The following is a 17796-nucleotide window of genomic DNA, read 5'->3' as shown; positions in this document are numbered from 1 at the left end:
CAGCCCCAGGTGCAGCATCGTGGCGTTCTCCATCAGGCCCATGGTCATGGCGCGCATGCTACGCTGTGGCGGCAATTCCCGCTTGACGAAAACCGTCTGGTGTACGGCAGACGAGACGCGGGAAGCGGGCGTAACTGGGCTGTTGAGCAGACTCGACAGGGCGCTCCTGCTGGTTGTTGGGGTAGCGGGAGCTGCTGCACTTGGTGGCGCGGCCCTCTTAATGATGGTGTTGGGCGGCAGCGAGCTGAGCGCTATTCCCAGGGATTGATTCGAGCCGGTCTCCCTTTTAATGGCTGTCACAGACTGCCACGCCGAAGTGCCAGCCGCCGCCGCGCTAGTCTGAATCACATACTTGGGATTCTTCAGGGGACCTGTCGATTTGTACGCTGGTATTAATAGCTCTTCTACGTCTGAGGGTGTCACTTACCTGGTCCCAAGGCTGCTGGTGCCGTCGATGTGGCTGCTCTCTTCATCGTGGGCTTGATCAGCGCTGGTATTTTGTTGAGGACGATTCCAGCTGAAGTGGCGCTGACTATGCCATTCCCCGCTTCCAGCTTCACAAATTGTTTCTGCATAAATTATTCGCAGTAAAGAAATTATTTTCACATTTCTGTTGTGCTTTTTGTTTTCTTCTTCACACGTTTCACAACAGCTGTTATTGTATACGGTATATTATACCAACAAAATTAATCAAATATACCTTTTAATACCAGCCAAAAATTTGTATGTATATTTGTTTATGTTTTTACCTTCATAATCTGCATTGTGTCCAGGTTTTTCGTGCGGTAAACCAATGACGGCTGTATAGGCACTAGTCCTGCCGCCGATTTGCGGCATTTCATTATTGTCAGCGACATTATATTGTCTTTTAGTTAATTTTTTCTGCGCTTTGTTTATTGAACGGCGTTCAATGAACGCTATGTTGAGCTGCCAGTGCTGCCGATTTTACCGATTTTATCCCGTCAAATCTGGCTTTTTTTTAAAGGTAACCAAACATTAAACAAAACAAATTTATATATATGTTAATAATATAAATGAATGTATCTACATTGTGGGATAGACTAAAAGAAGTTTAGTTTTATTGACCACGAAACAATATCAGCATTTAGCTATTTTAGCTATGTTTTTGTTTTAATTTTTATCGATATCGATAGTTTTACCGATACTCCATGGTGTCATTTTTTGTTTTTAGTTCTATTTATAATATTTTATACAAGATTACAAGAGACATTTTCTACAGTTAGCCAAAAGCCAATAAAAGCCAAAGCCGAAACACTAAAGATTTGAATGTAGCTGTTGAGAGTACAGTAAATCGATTCTATCGATGGTAGGCAGCGCAACTGGCTGCAGTGTTGGTAAATGCGTAATGGCAGCACCGTTGGCGGGCAGTTTGTTTTGGTTTTGTGTCTGGCTCAATTCATTTTCAACCTTCGACGTGTTCGGCCGCCGCTGAAGCTGTCAAAACGTTTTTTTTTATTCGTTTCGGAAGTAGTGGAATCGGTTAGTGGTTCATATTATGTACGCTACCGACGTTTTGGGGCTATACTTTCGGTTTCCGGTGATCAGTGACGATAATTGTTTATTACCCCTCGCTCCCTCGCTCCACCTGCTGCTGCAGCCTTCAGCCAAAAGTCTGCTGTGACCGTGAATGTTTCACACATATCACACCCGCCGATCCGCCCCCCCGCTCAAAAACGCGTAACGCATAAATAATCAAGTAATTTCCATGCAGCTCAGCTTTGAGCTGTGTCTGTAGGTCCAACCTGTCGGAATTGAACAGGCAGTGTTCTCCTTTAATAAAATATTGCTCATCGTAAGCAGAAACAGAAACAGAAACGAAACCCGAAACTCACACCGCAAAACCCATTATCAGCTCCAATGGCGCATCCAACAATCAAAGATAAACATCCGCGTACCGTATAACTCGTATCAATGCGATCCATTTCCAGCGATAAGTAAGCCGCAGCAGTAGGCGGAGTGGGAGGAGCAGCAGGAGGAGGTGTGGCACTGTGGGTTTAGTAATTTATTTATTAGCTAATTATTGCATAAATGTTTATGCCGTATTGTTGTTGTTGTTGCCTTCAAGTATGTTGTTGCCTCGTTTTGTTGTTGCTGCTCTCAGGTTGAACGCACTCTTTTTTTTTTGTTGTTTTTTTTTTTTGTGGGGAGCAACAAAGAGGTCATGCCAGCGCGATTTTTAATTTAATTAAATTTCGTTGTTGGTTTTTATTTTGTCTGTGTGTGCGAGTGCGTGTGTGTGTGGGGGGATAATCAACGTAAGCCGCCGCCACCACCCACACCACAAATAGAAAGAGACGGCAATAGACCAATCGACTTTGCCATAAATGATTTTAATTTTTCTTCTCCTCGTTTTTTTTATTACATCTGTGGAGTCTTGACAATTAGTGGAAATGGAAAATTGGACAGTTGGCAGTTGGACACTCTAATTTGTTGACATAAAATCTGTGATAAGTCAGCGAATACGAGTATATGAAATTTCATATTTTCAACTCTTTCGAGTTCTATGATTAAGAGGGGGGGGTGCCGAGTGAGGACATTTATCGGCGAAAACTTTGATTTATCAGAAAAATGTATAAATAGTATTATATATATAGCACTTCCAATTATTTCTGTTGACTAGCCCTTTTTTTTCGTTAATAGTTTTTCCACCTTATAGTCGTAATAGTTGTGAAATAATCCATTAAAACTTCACAACTGTTTGCTTTTGTACCCCCCAGAGCCGAAGTCTATAATTATTGTCTCACTTGCACTCATCGCTCAAGAACGTAAAGTACAAGTGTTTAGTTTAGGTTGTAGGCCATGTGATTAATGTGGCTCACTAGAACAGAACACAAAACTGGCGGCACGTAGCAGCAGCAGCAGCAGCAGCAGCCCCTGTAGTGCCCCCTCTGCCATACCGCCACCTTGTTGGAACATTGCAATTAACTGGCACCACACCACTTGCCCTCTACCTCTCCCTCCCCACACACACCCCACACCCCACACCCCACCACACACCCCACAACGCGCATACTATTGTAGCCAACCCTCCGCGCGCCCAACGCTGTTCACGTTCGATTTGAATGACGCAGATCGGTTAACTGCAAAAGTGCAAAGCCAACAACTAATGATCTGAACAATGTTTGCCACCTGTATCGGTATCTGTAGCTGTATCTATATCTGTATTGTAATGTCTGGGACGGTGTAAATTTCAAATTGCCAACGACAGCAGCAGCAGCAGCAGCAGCAGCAGCAACACAGCAAAACAGAAGCGCTGCTGTAAGCCACTAATTTACCAATTTCCATTAAAAATATTTTTTATTTTATTTATTTTTTTATTTATTTATTTTTTTTTTTTGCTGATATGTCAAAACCGCAAAACTGCGGCTGGCAGTATTTTTGTGGATTTAATTCGCTTCGTTTAAGATATAATATTATATTTCATTTTGGGGCCTGGCTGTTCGTAGCCGCAATTAGGATATGAAAATGGCACTTTAATGAACCTCTTTCTGATTTGATTAACCAATCAGCAAACGAAAGTCAAATTGCTTCGAATCGCTTGTCATGGCATTCCGAATTGGAGCAAAAACTTCGAATTCCAATCGAAAGGTGGGCAAGGGGGTGCAGGTGCAGGTGCGCCTGCGTAACTGTCAAATGTTGTAAAAAATCAATAACACAAATGTTAACATGCTCAAAATGCTCAGCAAAGAGAGCAAAAACAGACACAGACACAGGCGCAGACGCAGCAAGAGCAAATGAAACAAAAAACAAGTCCAACAACCAATAAAATGAGCAACAAAAAAATCAATCAATGAAACAACAACAACAACAACAACTTAAGGCAGCGGAGATCAGAGGCAACGCGATCCGCGGCCAATCGTTGCCAGCCGCAAGATAAAGCATTTGACACTTTTGGTTAATAAAAGTTGCTAATGAGTTGTCCGAGGCGTTGATTTAGAGTCGTGTTGATTTTTGTTTATTTTTTAGTGGGCTGCCCAGCCAATGGGAGGCATGGGCTTGGAAAATGGAGCAGCAGATCAGGATATGCATATCCCACATTATAATTTGAACAAACAGCAAAGGTTAGAACTGCCTGTAGAATATTTAAATGTCAAAAAATTACTTTAATTGGTTTGGCTTACTCCTTTAAAGGTTTCCAATCAATACAATCTTTAATTGTTGCCACTCTTTCCTGGTATATTCCCTCAATCAGTATACAACAAAATCTCTCTTAATGATCAGCAAAGTATGTGGGTTTGATTGGGCATCCATTTGGGCAATGATCGGATCGGATCGGTCCATTCATAGAACCGACAGAGTCGCCTGCATGGCATAGCTCTGGTCCATTGTAAATTGACTAAAATGAAGTGCGTTCATAAATATTTATTAGGCATTGCTAAATTGGGCACTAAGTAGTCGATAATTTAAGCAGACCAGACCCCAGACCCCAGACCAGGCCGACATGAAAATTGTTTAGGCCTGGCACTGCACTGGCCGATTTGGCTGGTGAATGAATGAAAAGTGTAAATTGTCGGCTTACCCAAGACACCAGACGGAGACGGAGACAGAGTCTGGTAGTCAAGGATGGAATGGCGTGGAGTGGAGTGGAGTGCAGTGGCGTGGAGTGCAGTTGAAAAACACACACAACAACACACAAAACACGAACTTAAGCGCCAGTTGGGGACGACATTAATTTATGGGCGCCAAACATTTTGCCTGCCATTTAAGCGACAAAGACAAAGTAGCCTTTTGCCAGCGGCTGCCAGGGCTGCCTGCCTGCCTGCTCTCTCAGCGATGTTACTTAGTCGGCCTGGAACGTGTCGGGATTATTAATTAGCCCCAAGCCGGAGAGCATAAGACAACACAACACAACACGCCAGAGAGACAGAGACAGAGAGAGAGAGAGGGGGAATGAGGGCACCTGAGCATCTGAGCACCTGTGCTGTTGATGATCTGTGTGCTGTGGGAATATTCTGCTTTTGGGCAGGTCATCAAGGATGCACAGATTGAGTAGATACGAGTAAGATTGCAAGGCAATAAAGTGGAAAATGAAGGGCTTAACGAGGAACAGCAGCACAAAGAGATCGATTCCGCCCCCCCCTGTTGGTATTTATGGGCAACTCTTTGACAACTGCAAGCGTGTTTCGCCCCATTTGGTTATTGTTGCATAGATTTCTACACCCCAGACAATAATTAGAGGCCCCCCCACATAGCATTCACCGATGACAATCGCAGACCACTAATTGGCTGCGATTTTGATGCCCATTAAGCGTAAACTGTCCGCTGGTTGGTTGGCTGCACTGGCCACTGGCGATGGATTAACATACGAAAATGACTACAAATTGCACCAAATAACAATGCCAAAAATCCGCACAATACCAGGCCAAAACAAATCAGTAGAGTGCGATGGTGCCGATGGCTACTGAGCGGTTTCATTAACTGCGCGCTCGAAGCGTGAAAACGTGATAAAATTCGAGTTCGTTTGGAGCTTTGGTTGTGGTCTGGTCTGGCCTGGCCTGGCCTGGCCTGGCCTGGTCTTGGCCATAATCTAAGCCAGAGATCACAATTTGCGAATTGCGCGCGCAGTTTGGAAATCATTCAGTCAGTCGGACAGCCAGTCAGGGTGGGGGAGAGCGATGGGGTTTATGTATAAAAATAGTAGCAGTTTTAGTTTTAGTTTAACTCTACGGTCCGGCCCCCCTGTCCAATTACAAGCGACATGAACATAAATAACATTTTATTAAGTGCTAATTTCTGTTTAATGCTCAAAATGGTCAGAACATTGCTGATGCCGTTCAGGCGATAAGTCAATTTTCTAGGCATATAGACACCACCAACGAGTGGCAAGGGGGGTGTGTGGGATGCATTGATGGGGTCTTGTCGCGCTGCATGGGAAGGAAAATTGGTGTACAAGTGGGATACTTGGGAGAGGATTAATAGAGAGGAGCAGCTAAGCAAGGAAAAATAAGGAATTTTCAATCGGAACTGAAATTTTGTGGGCTTTCTATCTGCCGAACTTGTACAACGCCACAATGGCCACGGCCAACAGCAGCACCACAAATGCCACACTGCCGAATAGAGCCAGCGACTTGGACACGCCCTGTATATGCCCCGCGGCATCTCTGACAGCCGGCACTGGCTCCTGCTCCTGCTCCGCGCCGGGCATAATCACACGGAACGTCAAGTGCGACAATTCCGAGATTTCCGTGCCATTTGCGGCCGCTTGCAGGGCGGCATTCCGTCTGCGACGCTGTGCCACGGACGGCAGACAATCCTGCGCTGTGATTTGGCAATCCTCGCGCTCCAGACAGCCGCTGATGCGCATGGAAATGACGAGAACATCGCCACTGCGCATGCCCGGAAACATGACGGCCCGGAAGTGGAAACGCTGGCCCAGCGGCGGCTCCACGATGGGCGAGTGGCTGCAGATGGCCTGCATGGCGGGATTCAGGCAGCCCCGAGAGCTGACCAATTGGACGGTGTTGAGGATTTCCCCGCCAGCGGCGATCCTCTGCAGCTGGACGTCACTCAGCTTGGTGTAGTTCCAGCCTGTGCAGGGGATAGGATAGAGGAAGTTAGGCCGAGGCTGCTGCTTTTCGCACTTCATTCCACTCACCATCGCCGGCCAGGACATGGGCACGCAGCAGCAGCTCCTCGCCCAGCTGCACCGCTCCGTTGGCCTCCAGGTGGCGGGTGTATCCGTTGCTGCCACGCCGCAGCAGCTCCACATGGGTGCGAAAGGCATTCTGATTGCCCCCATGGGCGTAGTTACCCACGCTGCGTGCCTGCCTGCAAGAAAAAACGGAGCAGCAGGAGGTTAAAGGATCTCTAAGCGGGCATGGCGTCTACCCACACATCATTGGCCACGCCCATTTTGAGGGCATGCGTCTTGACGGCCACGCGCTCCTGCGACTTGCAGTGCAGCGTCAGAATGGAGTCGCCGCCGGTGCGCAGGCCCCGGATGGTGGGGAAGCGCAGACGCAGGCACAGATCCTGGCCACAGGAGCGCACGCCGCAGCGCTCAAAGTCCGCACCGGCAATGTCCAGCAGCAGGAAGCTGCGCGCCAGCTTCAGCTCGCAGCGCTTGTCCTGCACATCGTCGCTGTCCTGGTCGACCGTGGGAGCGGCGCCCAGAAAGCTGTCCAGCTTGAGCACCGCCCGAAAGAAGCCCGCCTGCAGGCAGCGCATGTCCTTGAGGCGCAGTCGCAGCTGCTGCTGCTGCTGCTGCTGATCCCCGCTGCTCTCGCCGGGCGGCAGATACAACGGAGCGGGCGTGGAGGGTCTTGGGCCTGCAGCTGGGGCTGGGGCTGGGGCTGGGGCTGGGGCATGGTAATCGTAGCCGGGCGAGTGGATGGTCTCCACGATGTCCTCACCCGGATCCTGCACGATGATGGGCTGTGGAGTGCTTGTCGCAGGCGGTTGGGGGTAGTAGTAGGCAGGGTAAGCTTCCTCGCTGCGGGCAGAGAGACTTAAACCATAAATTCATGTCGCTGTGCGTGCAGGGAAAACCCACCTGGGCTTGGGACTCTCATAGCTGGGGCGCTCCTCGATGGCAGGCGGCAGATAGTGCTGGCTGAGGGGAATGAAGCTGCCATGTCCCTGTGACGGTCCCTGAAACTTAACACTTCGATTCTCGATGATTTCCGGCAGACTGAACTCGGTGGTGGCCACTGGCGCCACGGGTGCGGGTGCAGGAGTGACGGGAGATCCGTAAAAAGCGGAGGGATGCAGACCCAATTGGTACGGCAGCTGGCCATGCAGATAGCTGCCCAAGTCCGTTGGTGCCGCTGCAAAAAAGTGTGCCACATCCGCCAGGCAGCCCCGAACAAGTAGCGCGCCGAGCAGGATGATGATTGGGTGCGTGCCACTGCTTGACATACTGAATGATCACTGACTGATCGGCCACAGGGCGAAAGTGACTTTATAAGCTCCAATTCGCTGGGTGGGAGTGGGCTTGGGGCTTGGGGCGTTGGGCGTTGGGCGTGACGTGGGTGACCCGAATACCATTGAGTTCTTGTGCCTCACTTTCCATGCGGCCAAGACACGACTTTGATGTTTTTTTGTTTGGGCTGGGACTTTCCTTGGTCACGAGGGTATTCGGGTATTGGGTCAGGTTATGTAAAGCTAATTGTCAAGTACTCCCCAGACGATGGCCAGTCGATGGCGCATCCTCTGCTCACCTGTCTCGTCCCACAAATCATTTGCCATTTGACATCTCGCTTGCGTTAAACTAATGACAACAGCAACACACACACACACACAAAAATGCATCTGGCAAGGCAACAAACAAACAACAACAACAAAGTAAAAACAGCTGCAGCGACATCATAGCCGACACAGGTTGCCGCATAGCAACATTTTGGCCATATTGCGGAGCCAATCAAACTTAACGAGCCGACAATCTGTCCGATATGTGCCCGAAATGGCCTGCCTCTGGCTCTGGCTCTGGCACTCTGCCACTGGCCCAGGTAATAAGCCATCAATGAGCGTCATAACCGAATCAATAAGGCCACACGAATCAAGCCACGAAATCGATTTAATTTTGAGCACTTTAAGCGTGTGGGAAGTTCTCATCCATGAGGCTGTCTTAGCCTTTGGCTGATCTTAGCGTGGGGACACCATCTACTCCCGTGTCAATTATAAATCAGGTTGCTGCTTGAGGAAGCAGCTGTAGGCGCATGTCTGTCTGTCCTGTCCACCATTCGATACGATCTCCCAGGGGTAGCCATGTGAGAGATTGGCCAAAGATATTTGCCAAATTGAATGCAATTAATTGAATTTACAAGACCAACACACTTTCAGCCACACATCACATCACATCACATCAGGGGGGGGCAGATCATTAAGGCAGGCCAAATAAGCCACAGATCTTTGGTAGCCAGTTGTGTGCCTCCTGTGTGTGTGTGTGTGTGTATCGGTGACGTCAATTAGCTTGGCGATCGAATTTGATTTACGATGCGATGCGATGCGATGGGATGATGCCATACGACGAACTCTTGCCATACTTATAAGCCTTTCCCTCTAGGATCTGTCGATCGATCGAACCGATCTCTCCTCACTCTATCTAACTATCTTGTGACACACGCACACAATCACAATCACAATGCCCGGCAGCTCGTATCCCACGAATAACGATAATTTCAGCCACGGTTTCCCCATGGCCACCACACAAAGCGAACGCCTGCTGCAGGCCCAGAATCGTCGCAAGTTCAGCTTTCCGGCCACCCTCCATTCCGCCTCGCTGCTGGAGGTGGGGCAACGCGAGACGACGCGGAGGCGTCTCAGCAATGTCAGCGACGTTGTCACCAGGAAACTGTCCTACACCATTGGCTGGAAGGCGGCACAGATACCCGCACAGGACATCATCACGCAGGTGGGGCGGATGGGATCTGCTTGAGGCTTGCATCTAACCCAGTGGCGTCTTCTTGCAGGGTCGTTGTCTGTGCGGGCACTACATCAAGCGACGCCTGAGACGATCGGGGCTGTTCAACAAGAAGTTGGGCTTGCAGCGGATACGCAGCATCCTGGGCTCCACCTCCATGGGCATTGTTCGCGATGTCTTTCCAGCGGTTCAGGTGGTGCGTAGCCCCCAAATATATACACTTCATTCCCATGCTGATTCCCATTCTCGTTGCAGCTTGGCGACGAACTGGAGCGAATGCATCCACGTGCCTATAGCGGCGTCGCCCGTCAGATTTGTCGCAATCCTGGCGGGGAGTTCCACACAGCCGATGCTGTCAGCCTGCTGCTGGGGGCGGTGGGTCGCGAACTGTTCCGGTCGGACATCACCTGGAGCAAGGTGATCTCGCTGTTCGCCATTGCCGGCGGCCTGTCGGTGGACTGTGTGCGTCAGGGGCATCCCGAGTACCTGCCAAAGCTCATGGAGAGCGTCTCGGAGGTGATTGAGGATGAGCTGGTGCCCTGGATAAATGAGAATGGCGGCTGGGTATGCTACTCACCGCACCAACATTAATTGGAAATTATATTTAGTTGTTTTGCATTTTCCATTTTCAGAACGGCATCAATACGCATGTTCTGCCCACAACAAACAGTCTGAATCCCCTCGAGTGGACGACGCTGGTGATAGGCGTGGTCTTTGGCCTAATTCTGCTATTTATGTTCTTACGTTTTATAATAAGCACAATAATACCGAAAATATATCAACGATTTACGAACTGAATCTGACAGGCAGCAATTCGAATTTTTCCCGCCAACAGAGTGCCGAAAGCTTTTCGGCTCTGTTAACTTTGCAGATTAGCCTTTCGGCTCTGTTAACTTTGCAGCCCGATAACACTACTCGACAAAATTGCACTTTTTATTTACGCTTCGAGCCAAACTGACTTTTTCTGATAGATTTGGGGCTTTAAATTTTTTTTTAAGTTATGGTTCTTTTTTTCTATGCCAGAACTTATTTTTAAAGAATTTCTGTTTTTCACATAACTTAGGTAATAATAAATTTTGCCATTCTGAAAAGCTGCCAAAGAGTGGACCTGAACAGTCTTAAAAAAAAAGTTCTGCCGTAGATAAACAAAAATCTCATCAATTAAATTCAAAGCTCCAAAACTATCAGAAAAAGTGGGTTTGTTTCCTCGACGATAAACCGTGTCGGGTAGTGTAAACGTGCGATCTTCAATGGCTCCATTTCAAACAGAAAACAGATCACACAGAATTTCTGCTGGCTTGCACAATCCATCAGAAGTGATAACAAAATTGCGATTATAATCCAACGGTTGACGGAGCGAGCGGGCACAGAGATACATATATAGGACTTACAATCGTTTATTATTATTATTATACAAATGGAGAGACGGAGGAGTTCTTCCCTTGCTTCTGCGGACTAACATTAAAATTCAATAAATGCAACAAACTCAATTCTTGATCGTAGAATCTGATCTGATATTTATGCTACAACACGTGGCGCGCTTACAACTTGCCCGTCAGCTCGGGCACGGCCTTGAAGAGATCGGCAACGAGGCCGATGTCGGCCACCTGGAAAATGGGTGCCTCGGCATCCTTGTTGATGGCCACAATGGTCTTCGAGTCCTTCATGCCGGCCAAATGCTGGATGGCGCCCGAAATGCCAACGGCAATATATAGATCCGGAGCGACGATTTTGCCCGTCTGTCCAATCTGCAGATCGTTGGGCACGAATCCAGCATCGACGGCGGCACGAGAGGCGCCGACAGCAGCGCCAAACTTATCGGCCAGATCGTAGAGCAACTTGAAGTTGTCGCCGGACTTGAGGCCGCGTCCACCGGAGATGATGACCTTGGCGCCCGCCAGCTCAGGACGGTCGGATTTGGTCAGCTCCTGGCTGACGAATTCGGACAAGCTGCTGGCATAATCGCCGGCCGCTGCCTGCTCTACAGTGCCGCTGCCTCCGGTGGTAGCCGCTGGCTGGAAGTTGGTGCCACGCACAGTGAGCACCTTGACGGGGTCCTTTGACTTGAGGGTGAGGATCGCATTGCCGGCGTAGATGGTGCGCACAAAGGTGTCCTCGGACTTGATGTCGATCACCTCCGAAATGGGCGAAACATCCAGCTTGGCGGCCACGCGGGGCAGCAAATTCTTGCCAAAAGCCGAGGCTCCAGCCAGGATGTGGGTGTATTTGAACTGCGCCTGGGCGGCCAGGATCAGCGGCGTCAGGGACTCGGAGGTGAACCCCTTGAAGGCGGCATTCTCAGCTACCAGAATCTTGGTCACGCCCTCCACCTTGGCCAGCGCTTCGGAGGCCTGCAAATGATTAGATGTAGATGTACGTACGTGTGATTATGCAAAAGCATCGAGAGAAGGCAACAAAAACAACTTACGGGTCCGCATTTGGTGCCTGCCACAAGAACTGTGACGTCACCGCCGATCTTCTTGGCCGCCGAAATTGTGTTCAGGGTGATGGGATTGAGAGCCTCGTTGTTGTGCTCGGCCACCACCAAGGTGCTCTTGCAGCGCTGCAGCTGCAAAGATTAAGTTATTTAATAATTTTCATCCAGCAGCGCCTGCGCCAGCGCCAGCGCCAGCGCCATTTGCGTGTCTTACAAAGCTGCTGCGCATTAAATTACGCGTATTGCTGGCAAACATGGTTGTGCTTGATAAAAGGACGAGCTGTGAGTGGGTAGGAAGACGTTTATTAGTTATAAGCTACTTGAAATATTATTAATTAAAAATCACAGAAAGTCCAAAGGTTCAGCTGTTCAGGCACTTGGCGTTTTTTGGCACATTTTAGATAGCAACAGTCTGGCCGGATTGCTAAAAGTGACTCCTGAAATAATTGGTCACTTCACTTCAGCAATTTACCGCTATGCCAGTATGCCAAAGAACCCAAAAGATAGCATATATTTATCTTGCTCCCAACGTGAGGTTTTTAAAATCTCTTGGTCGCAGAGAAGTGTAGTAGAATTCGGGCAAAACTGTTACTTGAAAATATTTGTGTTACCAAGCAGCGCATCTCTACAACATCTGTTATCGAACTGTCTGGCAGCACCGTATTTCGTTTCGTCACATTTTTCTAAACAACAACCAAAATTTTTAGTTTTAGCTATAGCTAAGTGGTTTATAAACATTATACCAAATGGGCAGAGGCGTACCAGATCGGTGGGTATAATTGAAACGGTACTTAACCACCTATACTGCCACTAATGTGCGTTTGTTTTTCCGGCGTTCTGTTGGCGCCTGCAGATGGCTCGATTACAGTGCCATAGGAAAGCGTGTTCCCGGCACGCGATTCATAGCCTTCAAGGTGCCGCTGAATCAGGTGAGTTAGCTGCCCCTGACCATGCTCCTCTGTCGGGCCAAACCGGTTGGCAGGAGGAGCGATTGATGGATGTTGAAAAGGGGCCCACCAGGACCACCAAGCGAGCGCCAGAGAGCCTCTAAAAATAAATAACAACAGACAAAAATTCGTGCATCGTAATTATGCATAAAAGTGGCAACTGGAACATGATGCTCTGCACTCGATCCTGCGAAAAGAGTGATGGGCAGGTGGGGAGGTGGGGAGGACCCCACATGAATATTAAATTAAATTGTTTTTGCTTAATTAAATAACGCCACAGAGATCGCGGAACCTCCTGCTTATTAATTGCCTGGCCGCAGGGCAGGCGCATAAATTGAGCAATTTTTCGCATGTTATATGACTTTCAATATATGTACATGTATGTGGAATACACCTTGTATTTGCCCTTACAGAATCTCAATGGACAAGTCGACAGGGAGCTGCAACTGGGGCCCGAACTGTTGCTGGAGTCGGTGCCCAATCTGGGCATGATCATCGATCTGACCAACACAGACCGCTACTACCGCCCGCAGTCCTTCACAGAGAACGATGTGATGCACCAGAAGCTGATGATACCCGGAAAGCAGACGCCATCAAAGGCATTGGCTCAAAGGTAATTACAATAAATTGAATGTTTTAATCATTTACTGACTGCGGGAGTTTTGCCATTGCAGATTCTGTCGCTATGTGGTCGACTTCCTCGAGGACAATGTGGACAATGGTGAGTGGATGGAAAGCCTACCCTGCGGCCCACGTGAGAGAGAAAGAGGCGGCCGTGGGAACGCTTTCCCGTCAACTATGCCAGATGCATATCTGTGGACACAATTAGAGCCGCAAAATATGTGAACAAATCATATCAAAAGCGACTTGCCGTCGCACATGCAATTACCACGTATCCTATCCCCTATCCCATGCCCATTCCATAGCCCAGGCTGCACTGCCTCCAGAGATTCCTATCAGCCAGCAAGCGCAGAGCAAACACAGGCAGAGCCAAGTGGCAGCCAGAAAGAGAGAAAACCTATTTAACCTTTTTTAGCAGCGCACTGGCGCACACCAATGTGGGCGCGCGCACACTCAATCAGTCAGCCAGCCCAGGCAGTCAGTCAGACCAGGCAGCCAGGCAGTCTGTCGGAGTCGGGAGCCGGGCAAACAAATCACTTATGATGGAGCATAGTCATGCCTCTGCACACAAAAGGGAAAAGGCATTTCTAATTATGCACACACACACAAAACCGCATTTAATTTAAATTTTCATAACTAAAGAAATGGCAAGAGAGGACTGGAGTCTGCAGCCTTTAAAGTTGAGAGGGAATGTAATATTTTTCGTATCCAAAGTTCCGCTACCATTGGCCCATTCTTGTGCAGATCTTGCGGCTGGGGGCGTGCATACAAATCCTTGATCTGGCGCTAATGTATGTGCGAACAGCTTGGGCACAATGCAGATATGTTAGCCAGAATGCATTAACCGATTCGGTCTCAGCTTGGAGCTTCTTCTGCCAGCAGACCGCACTCAGCTGTGGCATAATTAAAACCCGATCTGGCGCCGCTGAGCAAACAATAAATAAATACGCTAAGACTGCCAACGAATTTACAACGAAACAAATCAGCGAAATAAGTCAAATTCAAGGTGGTCGCGACTTGTCAACAGTCAAAGCCAGTGGAACAGGGCAACCAGTCGATGTCTGATTACAGTGGTACGAACCAGTATATTAGTGGAATTTTTTCAAGACTACTAGAAACTATCTACAGAGCTATCTCGCTCTCTCTCTCTCTCTCTCTGTATCTTCCCACTGTGCGACAGGGATATGCGCAATTGTCTCTGTCTTCTGCTTGGTCTCGTTCCTGATCCCCACATTGCCATTCGCATTGCCCATTGCCGTTGTCGTAACTTTATTTTGTCTGTGGGTTGGCTTAAATGCAAGCCAAACATGACGTACTCTTCGACTGGCAGGCAGCTAGCTAGCTCTCCGACTGGCAATGACCGACCGCCCGCCCCCGGGTGGGCACCGCACCCGCATAGTGCACAAAGCCAAAACCACCGCGCGACCTGGTGGGTTGTCTGCCGCGCATTTCCCCCTCCCGCGTCCAAACCCTCCTGCTGACATGTTTTTGTGAAATTTATTGCCAATGTTATTATTGGCAGTGCGCGCTGTTTTCTAGATTTAGCCCGGGTTGCTTCTGCTTTTATGCCAAATTGGCAGGCCGGTTTCTCTCGACTGCGTGGGTGTGGGTGTCGGTGTGGAGCAGGAGAGCAGAAGAGCACTGAGCTCAGAGCGCATTCCTGTGGCCGTGTTCACTTTTGAAATTTGTAGCAATTTGCGACAACATGCGGCTCATGCGGCTCATGCGGCCCATGCGGCTCATGCGGCTCATGCGGCATGCCCACTACACTACTACATCTGAATGCTTTCTCCCTACTCCTTCTCCTCCTCAGATAAGCTGATCGGAGTCCACTGTACACACGGCGTGAATCGGACTGGATACTTGATCTGCTACTTCATGATAACCATGCTGAACAAGTCACCCCTGGAGGCCATCGAGAGTGCGTGGAATCAACAGTCGGCGAGCTCATCCACTGAATAATTAACCCCAATCCCTCAATTGCAGGCGTTGCTGCGGCACGTGGCCACAAGATTGAGCGCGAAAACTACCTGAGCTCCCTGCGACGCCTGGAAAAACTGGAAGCGGATGTGAACAAGGAGTCGAGTGAGGAGCCAAGCCGGCGCAACTGGAGAGAAGATGCAGCCAGACGACAGCAAGAGTTTCAGCAGCAGCCGCAGTATAAGCAGCAGCAGCATCAGCAGCAGTATCAGCAGCAGAAGCATCAGCCGGAGAGACGCTATCAGCAAAGAGACAACCAGAGTAAGTATAGCAGTGGCAGTAGTAGAAGAAGAATCCAACGACTGACTGCAATTACAGGAGCCTATGACAGCAACGTAGATGATTCGCGTCAGAGTAGCTGGCACAACAATTGGAGCAGCAACAGGGACAGCAACAACGGCTACCGCGACCATAGCAGAGGTCGCCATCAGCCAGAGGATCGCTATCGGTCGAGCGACAATGGATGGCAGCAACGGGGCCGTCAGCAATATCAGGATAGGAGCAGAGATCGCCTCACGCATTGGCAACGACCCCAGCATGAGGATCGTCAGCAAACAAATGACAATGGATATCACAGAGATTTCCGTAACAAGAATTCGGAGTGGAAAAGTACAAGAAATGGAAGTGGAGAGGATCCTGAATGGAACAAGCCACATTGGAATGGCTCCAATCACAGCAACAACTGGCGCCAGAGCCATTACCAGTCGAGAAACGAACACGATTTCAGGGGCCACAACAATAGATACCAAACGCGTAATCAACCATATAATTATCAAGGGCGGACCAATCGACACATCCACTTTAATCGAGACGACTGATTTCTTAAGCCATCTGCAGCTTCAGCCACTTTCCTTCCCTATGCCCATTCATCCCGTTACAAACATTTTCAATGACTAACCAATTTGTAAATTATTGGTAAAAATATGTAGACCCCGCAGCAGACCACCAGAGTAACCAGAGCAACCAGAACTACACCACCGCCACAGCATGAACAACAATTAAAATTCATTTGCAACATGGATAGGAGGGGGCAGGGCTGCAGTAAGGCGCACGCGGGTGCCCGCTGGCCATAATGGTAGTTAACAAGCAGTCGGCACAGATCGTGTGAAGATACAATAAGAGCCGGTTAAAAATTTGCATTTGGCTGCGATAAGCGAGGAGAGCGCGTGAAATTCCTGGAAATTAGTGACCAGTGGAGCCCCCTGCCTGGAGCCCAGCGGCTCTGCTCCTGTGTCAAGGCAAATGTCAAGAACGTCCGCACAGTGGCACATACACAACACAGCCCACAACAAAAGCGGCCAAAGTGTATGGATAATATTCGTAAGCAAAAATTAATTATAGAATTAAACGATAGAAATTATAGTAAGTGAACCTTGTAAGCTTTGAGAGTTTAATGAATGTGTAGTAAACCCACAAGTAAAAATTTCTGCTGGCTTTAGATGTGTGTGTGTGACTCCCATGGTAGTGTGGCCCGGCACTGCACTGCCTGGGGGCACGAGTACCTGTCATATTGACGGCTCCTGATCGTTTCATTATTTCGTCATGGTGGTCAAATGTCAACTTATTAGCATAAATGTGGCTGCTGTCGCATCGTTGCCCCTCGGGTCCCGGCCGACAATTTCTTATCGGCCGCACGATCAACGATTGTCATTATAGCCAATGGACCGCGAGGCTCGGACAGCGACAAATCGCTGGCCATTACAATGGCTCGCATGGAAAAGGCTGGGGTAGACAGGCAGGCAGGCAGTCGAGGCAGTCGAGGCAGTGTCTGGTCGAGGATCTGAGATCGTATCGGTATCGTATCGGATCTGATCTGGCCGAAACGATAAACGCCCAGTGTGGCATGTGGCGTAAAGTTGTTTGTTGCGCTTAATTGGACAGCGTTTCGTTTGGTCGTGCCTGCTTCCCTCTTCCTTTTTTGTTTCGCTCTTTATTTTTAGCATCTGACTGACCCAAAGAGTTGGCCAAGCCATAAAGGGAAAGTGCCATCAAACGCTGAAGGGGATGGTCAATGGTCTGCAAAGATATTCATCTGATTAGTAATTAAACTGCGTATAATCTCAATGTTTTTGAATGTGGTTAACAGGAACAGGCCGTAGCTGGGGTGCTACAAAATTATTATATTTCCCTTCTCTTCAGATGTCTCGAGTACTTAATGCGTATGCACAATGCAATGCCCTTGTATAATAAAAATATCATAGCATTAGCTCTCCAACTATCTGATTCTAAATGTCTCCTCTCTCTCTCTCTATCTCTCTTTCCATCTCCCTTGGGGGTCCACTGATCGGTATATGGGTCTTTTGGTCATGCCGACAATGACACACACCCGGCCCCGCCCCAGCCGCATACTCCCTTTGGCTGCCATAAATTGCAAAATCAACCAAAAATTGCCAATTGTCAGGTTCCTTACATATTTTGTAGCTTTTTTT

At 48.7% G+C, this 17796-nt stretch overlaps 5 protein-coding genes across 11 annotated transcripts in view; 2 read left to right on the top strand and 3 right to left on the bottom strand.

Moving 5' to 3' along the window:
- The window catches only part of LOC111076820, a 2149-nt gene extending 1207 nt beyond the window's left edge, over positions 1–942 (bottom strand). The window contains exons 1-3 of one of the 2 annotated variants that reach the window (XM_022370798.2): positions 750–942; positions 428–569; positions 1–371 (exon numbers count right to left, since the gene is read on the bottom strand). The exon at positions 1–371 is cut by the window's left edge and continues 379 nt beyond it. In XM_022370798.2, the coding sequence (XP_022226490.2) occupies positions 1–371; positions 428–569; positions 750–857 (621 nt within the window). In that variant the 5' untranslated portion in view covers positions 858–942. Of the gene's footprint in view, positions 372–427; positions 653–749 lie in introns of both variants that reach the window. The other variant, XM_022370799.2, reaches the window with a different exon arrangement.
- A 459-nt stretch (positions 943–1401) lies between these two features.
- LOC111076825 (bcl-2-related ovarian killer protein homolog B) lies at positions 1402–10195 on the top strand. Of its 5 annotated transcripts, none has more exons than XM_022370810.2 (5): positions 1402–1500; positions 9145–9373; positions 9432–9578; positions 9638–9946; positions 10015–10195. In XM_022370810.2, the coding sequence occupies exons 2-5, from the start codon at positions 9158–9160 to the stop codon at positions 10177–10179; spliced, it is 837 nt and encodes a 278-aa protein (XP_022226502.2). In that variant the 5' UTR covers positions 1402–1500; positions 9145–9157; the 3' UTR covers positions 10180–10195. The 5 variants fall into 5 exon arrangements, with proteins under 5 accessions (XP_022226502.2, XP_022226501.2, XP_022226500.2 ...); XM_022370809.2 differs by having other exon boundaries at positions 9026–9373; XM_022370808.2 differs by having other exon boundaries at positions 1426–2009; positions 9026–9373.
- Positions 6005–7878, bottom strand: LOC111076827. The gene is made up of 4 exons (XM_022370811.2): positions 7514–7878; positions 6854–7453; positions 6617–6789; positions 6005–6549 (listed from the first exon to the last, which is right to left on the bottom strand). Exons 1-4 carry the CDS (start codon positions 7876–7878, stop codon positions 6005–6007), a joined length of 1683 nt encoding a protein of 560 aa, XP_022226503.2.
- Positions 10196–10763: 568 nt separating the features above from the next.
- On the bottom strand, positions 10764–12260 carry LOC111076824 (electron transfer flavoprotein subunit alpha, mitochondrial). 2 transcript variants are annotated; one of them, XM_022370804.2, is made up of 4 exons: positions 12166–12260; positions 12034–12099; positions 11811–11951; positions 10764–11733 (listed from the first exon to the last, which is right to left on the bottom strand). In XM_022370804.2, exons 2-4 carry the CDS (start codon positions 12073–12075, stop codon positions 10924–10926), a joined length of 993 nt encoding a protein of 330 aa, XP_022226496.2. In that variant the 5' UTR covers positions 12076–12099; positions 12166–12260; the 3' UTR covers positions 10764–10923. The 2 variants fall into 2 exon arrangements, with proteins under 2 accessions (XP_022226496.2, XP_041448947.1); XM_041593013.1 differs by lacking the exon at positions 12166–12260 and having other exon boundaries at positions 12034–12155.
- Positions 12261–12466: 206 nt separating this feature from the next.
- On the top strand, positions 12467–16795 carry LOC111076823 (RNA/RNP complex-1-interacting phosphatase). Its single transcript, XM_022370802.2, has 7 exons — positions 12467–12588; positions 12673–12748; positions 13180–13379; positions 13441–13487; positions 15201–15308; positions 15374–15628; positions 15686–16795. Exons 1-7 carry the CDS (start codon positions 12566–12568, stop codon positions 16183–16185), a joined length of 1209 nt encoding a protein of 402 aa, XP_022226494.2. The 5' UTR covers positions 12467–12565; the 3' UTR covers positions 16186–16795.
- The last annotated feature ends 1001 nt before the right edge of the window (positions 16796–17796 follow it).

This window comes from Drosophila obscura, unplaced genomic scaffold (assembly GCF_018151105.1).
Source record: "Drosophila obscura isolate BZ-5 IFL unplaced genomic scaffold, ASM1815110v1 contig_186, whole genome shotgun sequence".
Taxonomy (NCBI): Eukaryota; Metazoa; Arthropoda; class Insecta; order Diptera; family Drosophilidae; genus Drosophila; species Drosophila obscura.
This window is presented reverse-complemented; position numbering and strand designations above follow the sequence as displayed.